The following is a 12833-nucleotide window of genomic DNA, read 5'->3' as shown; positions in this document are numbered from 1 at the left end:
GAAATGAAGACGCGGGCGTAGCGATGTCTTGTCGGAGCAGGATTGCCGACGATGACACGACCACAATGGAAGGACGATGCTAACATTTTTATAATGGTATGACAACGACGAAAGAACAATTGTATGCGAATGCTGGAATGACAACTGCTCTATCATGCAGACTGAGTGTCGAGAATGACATGACGAGAATTGGGTGAAAAACGTGATGACAACGCAATGGTGACTACGGAATTTCGACGAACGCATGAAAGCAACGGCAGCACAACAATTGTAAGCGGACAGTGCAATAACTACTTCTTGCGAAAATAACAATTACTACAGCTGCTGCCGCTGCTACTGCCGCCGCCTCCACCGCCATCATCAAACAGCAGCACAATCGCCACCAGCGGCAAAGTAATAAGAAAGAGGCAAAGAAATCTGCGCTTTAAAACGCCTCTGCCCATCGACCATGTTTTGCCCGTCACGAACGTTATGTTATTGGCAGTGTGTGCACCACGTTAACTTTGCAAGGACAAAACGACTACATAACCGCATCGATCACCCGCTCTTAAAGCTGTGGCGGCGCCGCCGCGACACTCGTTCCTCGGGCAATCCCCCTTTCCTGCGCCGCCCTAAATGTTTGACGGCCATCAGGGACAGCTCCCTAACACATTACCCCAGAAATTGTCATCACAGGCAGCGCCTGTCAATGTCATGGTAAAAGTGCGTGTGTGTATAAAAGAGGAGAAACAATACGCCAGACTAGTCACGATAAAGTAATTTTTTTTTTCAGCAGTTCAGTATCCACCCAAGACTGTGTCAGAATTTCTTTCCGGTGCCGTCATCATGGAACAGACGCTTCGGCAGCGGGCACCATCATACGAACACCAAGTAAACGCTACCTCACCTACGGACTACTTCGGAGCTCTCGGGGGCCACGTCGATTTCTTTCGAGAGCTCATTCGTTCCGTAATCCCCGAAGAACTCAAGAAACTGTCGGTACCGTGAGTAATACTTGTTGGGGGGCTAGTTGGTGCATGTTTCCAGAAGAGGGCTGTAGCGCCGAAAAAGACAACACATAGAAGCGAGACGGGACAGGTGCTCGGAAAGAAATTCTAACGCAGTCTTGGGAGGATTGCGCACGAGACCACCGAACAGCTGCTCTTTCACTCCGCGCATCAGGTACCGCACCTTCTTTCCTTCCGACATGCTGTGGTCGGCTCGTCGAAAGAGACAAGTCATGTCCTCGACATACATTTCGACACCTTCGTTCGACATTTGTATACGGGACTGGAGATCACGCTCAGGTAACTCTCGGCGATCTGGGCTCGCATACGTGTCAAGCATCCGGCATTTGAATTCTGCCCATGAAGTTAGGGCGTCTGCACGGTTCATACCAAACACGTGCACCGTCGTCGATACCCTCACAGCCGACGCTCAACTCCTTGTCCAGCGTTCTCTGTGACGAAGTCCAGCAAGCGCTGATAGAACCACCTTCAACACAGAAGCTACACCGCTAAGAACTTACAGCTCCCGTATGTCGTATTCCCAAGCTTTGAGGCAACCTGCCCCACCTCCCTCCCCGCTTCGCACCGCGTGCCCGACCATGCTACAGGCAGTCGAAGCAGCCTCGTATTACCAGGACCACCGACGTGCCACAAGGAAATCAGACGTGTGGTGGGCACCTGATCGCCGTCCGGTTTGCTTTCACTGTGGCGAAGCTGGGCACGTCTACCGACTGTGCTCCTATCGAGAGCTCGGACTACGTGGATTTTCAGCAAACTCGCCGCGACCTAGTTTCGGCCAGCGTCCTCCTGAAATTGAAGAATACGTTGCCCAGCAGTGCGGATCCCCATCAACTCGACACCAGTCACGCTCCCCTTCGCCGCGGCGGTTTTCTCCGACTCGCCGTACGTATTCGAGCGTGGTGCGGGGTCGGTCGCCCAGCCCGCGCCAAGTAGATGAGCGGGACCGCTAAAAAAACTGCGTTTGTGACTCCGGACGGCTTTCACGAATTTAGAGTACTCCCTTTCGGCCTCTGTCCCTCGCCAGCCACATTCCAGCGAATGATGGATACAGTTCTCGCTGACCTCAAATGGAAAAGCTGCCTCGTCCATCTCGATGATGTCGTTATCTATTTGGAAAATTTTGACGAGCATTCTTTTTGACGAGCTTCGCCTAAACCGATTTCCATGGCATGCAAGTAGGACCCCGAGATATCTTAAGATGCAGCGGCCGATAAGAAGCACACGACTGAAGTATTGGTAACATTGCCAAAGTGCTGAAAGAGCAATATTGCGCCGTGCACAATTTAATTATTACCTATCCCCATAGCTTTAGATGCCGTTACAGACTCGGCTACTATAAACCACAAGTTTTCTAATAATCTTGCCGCCGCCGCCGGATCGTACAGCCAACAGATTAAAAAATAAAATAACTCTAAAAAAGGAGTCAATAGTGCATATACTATAAAATTCCTTGGCATGGCAACTATGGCTGTGAGGCTGTTCTCTTGAGCATATATACTACGGCGATACGTGAAGTGGTTCATCCTAGACATGGACATACCAATTCAATTGCAAGTCGATTGCATGGCCCACATTGTTAGTGAGATAGCTCAAATGGTCACATATTCCCAAACGTTTCTAATATTAGGTTGGACATGTAGAAGTATTTGGGCCTTCAATGGCTGGTTGCAGGCGTTAGCAGCTGAAGGAATTAAAACTAAGCAACCTGCAGCTGAAGTTGTGCTTTCTTGTGTTCCGCCGTAGCGGCCTTGGCGGCGGCGTCGACGTGCGTCTGCAACACACGTCGCCATTTTAGCCATGGAGTGGCCGGTATGCCGGGCATGACAAAAAGGGTGAGGGGGGGGGGGGGCGAGAGATTGCTGCGTTCATGCTGAGCAGGAGCAGGCAGGGCCGAATGGTGAGGTCAGGAAGACGCCGCTGTAGCGCCGGGCAGCAGAAGTGGAAGATTTGGTTGCAGAAGTAGGAAGCAGGAACCAGGCAGCCGTAGAAAGTGCAGAAATACTGCTTGAAATAAGGGCAGGAGGAGTGAAAGATGCAGTGGAAAATATAGTTTGCAGGTGCAACTTACAGGTAGGCTCGATGTACGTGGATAATGTTTGTCGCCAAAATGTTACGGAATGGCGACAGAACGCGATTTTCAGTAGGACATGGCGCATGTGCCAACGCTAGTAGCGTCCGGGCAGAATCCGGCGTCTACGACAGCAAAACAGTTTCTAAGGGATCTTGAAGGCATCGTAGTACGTACGGAAGGATTTATCATCGTCATCAAAATGTTATGGAGTCGGCGAACTCTATCGCGTAGTCACGGGCAATTATATGCGCACCTTGAAGCCGGCTATAGACTGTTTAAGTGTTTCATGCATTCCAGTGTTTTGGTGCGTAGTAGCGTGGCACGCGAGGAGAGCGCGCGCTGCGGTTCGCAATCGGACGGACCGGCGACGACTCAGGAGAACGGGCTCCAGTGGCAGTCGCGACGGCTGCAGCCTTGGCACCTGCTCTTGGAACGCGACCGGGTCAACGCACGAGCAGCTACCGGCCCGCTCGGGCAACCGTCCTAGGTTCATCGGGACCAGGGAACGGCTCCGGCGGCTGACGGTCCGCCCCGTTGGCCGTGCCTGTGGTCCCACCTGCGAGCCACCGCCGCAACCAGACAGCGCTGCAGATCGCGTGGCCGCTAGCAGTGCTGACGACCCTGTACGTGGGCCGGAGCTAGGGTGGCTAGAAGGGGAGGTGTGAATACCGGCGGCGCTTTCCTTCGGGCGCGCGTGACCCCCTTGCGCACCGATGCCACCAGGGGGAACATGGCGCTGCTGCTCGCGGCGTGGTATTACGGCGTGGTACTCCCGCGCTGGCCTGCGCCCTCCGCTGCCAGTTGGTCTCGTCGCCTGTTTTGGAGTGTTCCTCCCGACATTCCGTCATTCGAGGGCGAGATGCTGTGGACCACCAAAGTTATGTTGAGCGCCGCAGCGACGCACGGCTAGTTTATTACATTGCAGGTTATGTAGCGAGAAGGCGTGTTTTGCCCACACATTGTGAAGATTGCGAAGCACCATAAAGGCAATATCCGCAGAGAGCTTCCACCACAAGCGTCCAAAGAGTGGGACCTTGAGGGCCTTTTATATCCCTCAGAATCGTTCTATAAGCTGGACAATGCCCTTGAAAACAAGCTCACTCGTTTATTCAATGTAACACCCGCCGTGGTTGCTCAGTGGCTATGGTGTTGGGCTGCTGAGCACGAGGTCGTGGGATCGAATCCCGGCCACGGCGGCCGCATTTCGATGGCGGCGAAATGTGAAAATACCCGTGTACTTAGATCTAGGTGCACGTTAAGGAACCCCAGGTGGTCAAAATTTCCGGAGCCCTCCACTACGGCGTGCCTCATAATCAGAAAGTGGTTTTGGCACGTAGCACCGCATAATTTTTAATTCAGTGTAATACGCTAGCATGCCAAAGCTGTGGCCGAGATTTTGCAGTCAATTGGTTAAATGTCAAAGATTGGTTGCCTAGACCGTTCTGCTACCCTGACAGCCTCAGTTATACGTTTTTATTGCCTCACATGGATTCAATTTTTGCTTAAAGGTGTCAATCAACAGACAGGTAAGAAGAAACGGAAAACACTGAAACCTTGTGTGTTGTAAATTTTTTTGCTCGCTTGTAAATAAACGATTTCATGACCAGATCTGTTGCTTCACTGTCTGCAATCATAGTAAATTCCTTATATGAGCGTCAAAATGACATGCTACAGGTCTGCAAGTGCAGACAAAAAGTGGTTTGTAAATACGTCCAGACTTTATCAGGTAATGTCTGCAGTTTACAGGTCTTACGGAACGCATAGGGTGATTGACTGCTGATCTCGAGGACGACGGTCGCATTTTCAGGGAGGCGATATATATGCAAGGCGCCCGTGTGCCGTATGATGTCAGTGCGCGTTAAAGAACCCGAAGTGGTCGAAATTATTGCAAAGCCCCCACTAGCTCCTAACACCCAAAGTCAGCTCACGAAATGCGCACAGACAAAACGCGTTTGAATCTCGATACAGTGCGAACTGGGCCCGTAAAATTTCACAGGAGTAATGATTTGGGCTGACATAACATTGTTTTCATGATAAAGATTCATTCTTTGACGCTCGCAGAAAGCACGGGATACCCGAAACGGGCTCACTTTCACTTCGGTGGTAGAGATGCAGCTGACGCGAGGCTGGCTAGGCGCTCATTTCGGCTGCGTGCTTACCCCGCCTTGGTCAACAGCGCCGCCCCGCGGCATCGGTGTGCTGTGGGGTCACGTTTGTGCCGCCGGTATTCACACCTCCCCTTCTAGCCACCCTACCGGAGCCACTGGAGCTCACCGTCAACGGGTCAATCACGATCCACGAGCCCAGAGCGGTGAGCGTCTTTCCTTTCCCTGGCGCCGGGATGCGCTAGCTTCGCCTGATGTTGCGGCCTTCGTCAGTCGGCATACTGCGTGGACCCCGCCGTGGTACTGCGCGTGGGTGTGTCGCCCGTCAAGAGGAACGGACACTTCAAGTCGGCGAACTCTATCGCATAGTCAACTTGAAGCCGGCTCTAGACTTGTCTAAGTGTTGCATGCATTCCAATGTTCGGTGCGCTTGTAAATGTAGTACGCGCCCTGATATACTGTAGACAAAGGGAACGCCGGATCGATACGGCTTCATCACTGTGTGCTGAGCCCGTGTGCCCACGAACCTCTATCGCAACATCGTATGGCAAAAGAGCACATGCGTGTCCAAGTCGCAGTCTTATGCAAGGCTCATACCTACCAAGGAGACCCAGGGCTCTGTCGATCTCGTCTCTGAATATGCTGACCATCTTCGCCACTCCTTGTTGCCCCTGTAAAAATCGATACCGTAACTGCAATAAAATAGCGCAAGTGTATTTTACGCACAATTGACTGAAATGCCCTTGGAAAAAAACCCGCAAGTACGTATAGCGTATAAAGCTGAAAGAGTGCATGGCTTACGCCCACCTTTATCGAGACCACATTTTCCAGCACAAGGGCCTTGTCCTCCAGAAAGTAGTTGTATTAGGCATTGAACTGGTACAAAATTGCCGTGCGGCTGGCCACTCGGGGCACTTTGCGTATATTTGCAGGCTTCTTTTACGCTTGCAAAAACGCTGTTACGTAGCACGTATTGAGCAACAGAAACCTGCATCGGGAGTTTTGCAGCGAAGCTGTATATAGCTACCCTGCGGCTATGGCGGATGTCCGTCTGTCTACGCGTCACGTCAACACTAAAAAATTTTTGTGTCTAATTTCTCACGAATGCTCTGAATTAACGCATATCGTCGCTCGCCGTGAGGCTCGGTTTAACGGCGACCTGCGTCCTATACAGACTATTACCGCCAGTGGGCGTTGTGTGTTGGGGTTACGTCATAGTCGCCAAGGCGACCTTATAATAACAAGAATAGTAATAATAATACTTGTATACAAAGTGCGTCGATTGAAGCAAAACGCACCACTGCTTCTCTGTTCGTCCTTGTTCACAGACTGGAAGGGCTGATGAATTTTTTCGTGTTACTCTACCATTTTCTCAAGGACGCGTTTGATATAATTATAATGTTAGAGATAGTGATTAATTACTCAAGAGGAATGACGAAATAAGCGGAGTGCGAAAAAAAATCTGGGTATCTCTATGTGGCGGCAAACAACATTAGCTTGCTTACGTTTAGCTACGTGGCATTTGAATATTCTTGAAACTTGTCTACATGGGACGCCCGGTATACTTGTTGACGTGTCCGTCTGTGAATATTGATTCAAGCAGGAAGCTTTGTTGTTAGCAACAGAGCCTTACCGCCTTCCTAATGATGCTTCCAGCAATTGGCATTGAGCCAATTTAGACCCCACATTTATTACTTTTTGAAATCCGCTATGAGATATATTAGTCAGAGATGACAGAAAAGCAGAAAGCTATCTACTATTAGCAGAACACTGAAATATTAGGAGTTCGAGGTCTGATTTGGCACAGTACAGACAATTTAACGGGGCTCAAACTACCCTGACTCTAAGAATATAATTGTAGATCAAAAGAAATAGAATTCGCAAAAACTGGCACGTTTAAAATTTCTTGTGTTATTTTTACTGCGGGAAATGCATTGAGACAATATTTTACTTTTCAGGTATTTTGCATAGCCTGATTAAACCATAAGTTATCACATATCGTCCGACAATATTCTCGAGGAAAGTTTGCATGAAACGAGCCTGGTATGAGCGTGCACGAAATACGAATGTTGCATCGCCTTATACCGCCATAACGTCGGGCCGACGCTATGTAGCTTTACGAATTTCTTTGATTGGCCGTTCTTTTGTGGCGAGCTTATGCCTTAAGAGCTTCCAACAACATGTCTCACTCACATTGTAAGCAAGGCCCCAGACGACAGGTCGGCTGACGAAAACAGCCCGCGCTCCCATTGCTATGGCCTTCGTGACGTCAGTACCCATGCGCACACCTCCGTCCATGTACACCTCGCAACGCCCGTTGACCGCTTTTATTATGTCGGGAAGAAGTTCGATCTGCATATACGTGCACAACGATTGTAGAGACTTGAAAAATTCAGCAAGAGATAAGTAATGTAGTTGCCTACATCAGCTCCAAACACGTGGAACAAAAGAGTGACATTCCGGGTGGCTACTAACCATGCACATCTCCACAAAGACTACCGTTGCTGCGCTTTCCAACAATGGAGATGCGTCTTTATTAAAGTAAAAAAAATCTTTACTTGACATATGTCCAACCCCTTATAACTGATACATCCCAGAATGCAGCACCTGCATTCCTCACTTCGCTGCAGCAGTAAGCCGTAGACTTTGCAATGCAGCAAATAAGTAGCCACCGACTTCAGCACCTAAGTGTAGTAAAACGTTTCTGGGTTTTTCGTGTGTGACAAACAGCCAGCAACACTGAACTGAAACCCCTTTGATAGAGGTAAAGATTTCTGAAGGTTGTATCCGTAAGCAATCATAAGAACAATAGATGTGAGTTTAGCGTTAGTCATGCCCGTATGTGGCGGTCTCGCTGCCCAGTGACAGCACTTGTGCGCTACCTGGTGCATACAGCAGCACTTCTCGTCATAGCCAATTTTATTGCGATTGCGATTATACGGACACTAAAGGCGAAAAGGTGCCACTCCAGCCCTCCGGCACCGCTGCCGTGGTAGTGCTCTCGCCAGACTGCGCATGTGCAGGTGGCCTACGGACGGTTAGAGGGCCTTTAGAGACGCAAAGTGTGTTTGACTATAGTATTTTGGAAAGTTTATAGTAGGCTCCCATGGTGCAATTGCCCGACGTCTGAATTTTCTAAGTTCATTAGGCCAACTAGTTCTCTGCTATACTATTGTATCCTATGCTAACCTCTCCTAAGATGGCAAGTCCGACTTTTTCTGAAGTCCTGGGATTGTAAGGTTCACTTGAGCACGGCGCATACACCATGGAGGAATAGAATTAAGGCCTTGCCGCAGGTGCGTAACCTGACCTGAAAGAGGCACGGTGCGCGAAGACAGTCGCACTGAATGTCGTGTGGGGCCTATCTACTGGGAGACTTGCTAGGTGGTGGGTAGGGGTCCGGGCGAAGTGTCTTATGTGCACACGCATTGTTTCAATGCTAATGTGCGTTCTAATAGTGAAATCTTGAGCGACTGCAATAACTTCAGTCGTTGACGCACTTCGTGGTAGACCGAGACATATCTTGATTGCTTGGGCTTGGATGCTTTGGATTATGTTCAGGTTAGTTCTGCAGGTGTTGGACATGACCGGTAGGCTGTACCGCAGGAATCCAATAAAGTGGACCCTGTACAGTTGCAGCATAGAGTGTATTGGCACTCCCCAGGTCTTTCCTGCAAGGAACTTAAACATATGGCAAATTCCTCTCAGGCGTTTTTTCACATGAGCGGTCCAGGAGAGATTTTTGTCAAGGACCACCCCCAAAAATCTGTGACTCGCGCTGTACGAGATCATGTGTCTGTCGACGGATATCACGTATGGAGACATCGATTTCCTGGTAAATGCCACGGCTGCGCACTTTTCGTATGATATACAAAGTCCTTGTTCTCGAAGGTAGGATGATGCTAAAGTAGCTGACTTTTGAAGCCGCGCGCGAAGCTGCAGTCGCGTCACAGCCGACGTCCAAATGCAAATGTCGTCGGCATAGATGGAGAGCCTAACGGTGCCTGGCAGGATGTCGGTGAGTCCAATGAGTGTTAGACTGAAGAGCGTTGGGCTGAGTACTCCGCCCTGAGGCACCCCACGGTCACTGTAATACTGGGAGGTCGGGCCATCTTCGGTATGTACGAAAAAGCATCTCTTATGTAGATAGCTACTTATCCAAAAATATACGTTGCCACCAAGTCCTACTGCCTCTAGTGCGTTGAAAATCGCTTCGTGCGTTACGTTATCATACGCTCCTTTAACATCCAGAAACAGGGCAGCAGATAATCTTTTGCAGGACTTCTGGTGCTCGACGTACGTCACCATCATCAGCGCTCAAGCAACTAACTTTACTTCTCTTGTACGAGAAATACAACGACTGCACACACGTCTACACTGATGGATCAACTACATCAACCAGTTCCGGCGGCGCTGTAGTTATACCAGCAATGAGAATAACCAAGCGGTTCAAGACTTCCCATGTCACTACGTCTACAGCTGCAGAGCTCGCGGCTCTCCGCGACGCGCTTCAAGCGATAAATACTGAAAGTCCTAGAAAATGGGCACTCTTCTGTGATTCAAGGCCGGCCTTGCAATGTGTGCAGTCATTTCTCCGACATGGAACTCGCGATCAGCTCACGTGGGAAATCGCGGAACTTGTCCATCACTTAAGAGAAAAAGGCCATGATATCTTTTTTCAGTGGATGGTCATTGCGGTATCATTGGAAATGATGACGCCGATAAGGCAGCTCGGACGTCAAACCAAGAAGACCGCTGCGTCCCCATTCCGCTCTCAAGGACCAACGCCGCGAGATAACTTGGCATTCTGGTACGCACGATCTCCTTAGCAAAGTGGAATACCGTACATACAAGGCGCACAAGACTGCACAGACTAAACCCGTCACTTCAACTCAGACCTCCAGCCGGTGTGCACCGGCGTGAAGCGTCTCTTCTGTGTCGGTTATGGCTTGGAGTGGCCTTCACCAATGCCTACTCAGCACTAATTGGAATGGCTGATAGTCCTGCATGTGATGTTTGCGGATGCGAGGAGAACATTGAGCACTTATTGTGGCATTGTCCTCAATTTCAAGCACAAAGACAGTATTTGTCCGACAAATTGAGGAAACTAGATGATCGTCCTCTGAGTGAACAGACAATATTAGAGCACCGTCCCGACCGATCATCGGCTCAGAAGGCAGTGAAGGCACTTGTGTGTTTTCTCAGAACTTCTGGTTTGCTCGAGCGTCTTTAACTGAAGTGCTGTCCGTACACGTACCTACACCTTCTCTCTCTTCTCTCTCCCTTCTTTCCCTTCCCCTTCTCCCATCCCCCAGTGTAGGGTAGCCAACCAGACTATTGACTGGTTAACATCCCTGCCTTCCTGTATTCTTCTCTCTCTCTCTCTCTCCTAAGATACTCCCTAATGCGAGATCTGAGCACAGCTTCATACGCGCGTTCATTTCACGATATATTCCCTCGCGCGGAAAATCTGTTTCGTGCGGCACGTTACAAACAGAGCGAAGTACGTCGCTACTATCCCGCTAATCGCTAGATGAGGACAGGCAGCGCGTGGGTGATCTGTGGGCGCAATTTGCACCTGCTGCTAGTGACAGAGATGCGCTCATGCAGAGCTTTGTTTAAATACAGACGAAGCGCGCTACACTGGCGCCATCTCGTAGCCATCTCCTACGCAAAGCTCGTCTTGCGCAGCACTACGCTTTCTTCTCACGCTTTCGCCATACGCTCCTTCTTCGCGTTCCTCTTCGCGCTCTCTTCGCTGTCGCCGTGTTTCATCTCCCGCTGCGCTTTCATCCTTCGCTGTGATCGTTCGCTCGGTTACAAGGGACAACGCTAACGCTCGCCGCAGGAACGGGCACCTAGGAGCCGCGGTGTAAAATGTACGTGCCGAGTGACCCAGAAATACCGCTTCTTCTTACTCGGGGCTTATCTTTACAATTAACGTGAAAAAAAAAAGCACGCAATCTAGACGCAGGCGGTGGAAGCATGGGGCATGCTTGAACATACGGGATACCCCGCGGCGCTTGTCATTTGATGCATACTCGGCAAATGGCGCTAGAGGTAAACTATTGCACAATCTTGCTTTTACAGCAGAGTTGCTAGCCTTTAGTTGGTCGGGATGTTTCGTGACATGTTCAACTAAAAACAAACGGGGCGGAAAGGCTTTGTGTTTGAGTTCCGCATAACAGAATTATGCTTTCTCGTGTATTCGAATTACAATCCGATGCCATCATATCTGCCAGTTGTGTTTAAGTCGTACTTTACGAATTTCTTGACGCATTTTACTTTGAGAAATTCAGTTAGTCCAATAACGCACTTGCACCAGGCAGAGGGCCTACAAGAATGAGCAAGTATGCTGTACTAACGGCGCCTTCAGCTTGCGGCCGCGGTAGCTCATACAGACCGCAAACAGCATCTGTAAAAGGGCTTTTTTTTAGTTTCCGCGTAGCAGATTTATGTTTTCTTGCATGTTGGAATAACAATCTCAAGCTACCATGTCTGCAGCTTGTGTGTAAGTCGTACTTTACACATCTTCAGACGCAATTTACTTTTAAATATTTATTTAGCTCAATAATGTGCTTGTGCGTGGTGGAGGGAGGGCCTAGAATAATGAGGATGTATGGTGCTCTTCCGCACGCCTGCACGCGCACATGACGTACATCGCTTCTGGTGGCAGTCATGCGTGTGTAACGTCGTCAAACGTCGGCTGTGCTTACCTAAAAGCTTCACTGTACATCCGCTTTTACAGGGTGAAATGGAGGCCGAATTCTTCTCTTTCGGAGTATATTGAAGTTCTGGGGATGCGGTGAGCAAGCAAGGTGAACGATGCGTCATTTTGGTGGTGGAAAATTTCCGGTCGCTGTGGACGCCAAATGTTCCTGTGCAAATGTAGCAGAAGAGCGGCAGCAGAACGAATAGCCTATCGTTCTGCCTATCGCTTCATCGCGATCTGAGAGCCGAGAACCCAGGGCACACGAAGTCACCTGGTCTCGGCTAGTCTAGCCTTTGTACCCACTGCAGATCATTTTCGGCATAGGGCCCACGCGGCCGCACTCGGCAGCGCCATATGCAGCCGCGGTCGGAGCAGGATGTCCTTCTCCCCGTCGCCCGCTGTTGACTTACGCGTAATGGGAGACGGCGGGCTTCCTAACTTGCGGGTGCGATATCAAGCGACGATCTTTCTTCGCCCACCCTCGCCCACTTTTACTCGGACCTACAGCACATGATACGTGGTCGTTATTTGTCGTACTTGGTGTTTTCACGGAATATCGTGGTGACGGCCACGCCAAGTCGCCAACTACAACAGTGGTAAATCACCTGGAGTGTCGACATAAATGATATTGCTACGGAACAGCCGCCACAGTGTGGCTGCACTGAGGAGGACGAAGATGAAGTGTGTTCCGGCTTGATGTAGCATCGCCATTTTGGCCTCCGTGAGCTTCCCTGTAAATAAATTGTAAACAGTATTCGGTTTCAGCTTCACGTAACATTAATTTGGTGGAGGTGGACGTTCCCCGTACCCGTCATGGAGCTTCACAGCGGTCGCAACGGCGACAATGCAACTTCGCCTCCTGCTGGCGGCACTTCATCTACGCAACCGTCTCCGCCTGCCGCCTCGACCTACGTCGCCGTTTCCCCACCTCGGCATCC

The 12833-nt window shown here is 50.0% G+C and overlaps 1 protein-coding gene across 4 annotated transcripts in view; it reads right to left on the bottom strand.

The window, feature by feature from the left end:
* Positions 1-12833, bottom strand: part of LOC126524504 (2-Hydroxyacid oxidase 1-like) — a 49216-nt gene that overhangs the window by 8771 nt on the left and 27612 nt on the right. Inside the window, exons 4-5 of one of the 4 annotated variants that reach the window (XM_050172806.3) lie at positions 7377-7535; positions 5785-5854 (exon numbers count right to left, since the gene is read on the bottom strand). In XM_050172806.3, the coding sequence (XP_050028763.1) occupies positions 5785-5854; positions 7377-7535 (229 nt within the window). Of the gene's footprint in view, positions 1-5338; positions 5855-7376; positions 7536-12833 lie in introns of those variants that run through there. The other 3 variants (XM_055067341.1, XM_072286798.1, XM_072286797.1) reach the window with 3 other exon arrangements.

The sequence above is a fragment of the Dermacentor andersoni genome, chromosome 3, assembly GCF_023375885.2.
Source record: "Dermacentor andersoni chromosome 3, qqDerAnde1_hic_scaffold, whole genome shotgun sequence".
Classification (NCBI taxonomy): Eukaryota; Metazoa; Arthropoda; class Arachnida; order Ixodida; family Ixodidae; genus Dermacentor; species Dermacentor andersoni.
This window is presented reverse-complemented; position numbering and strand designations above follow the sequence as displayed.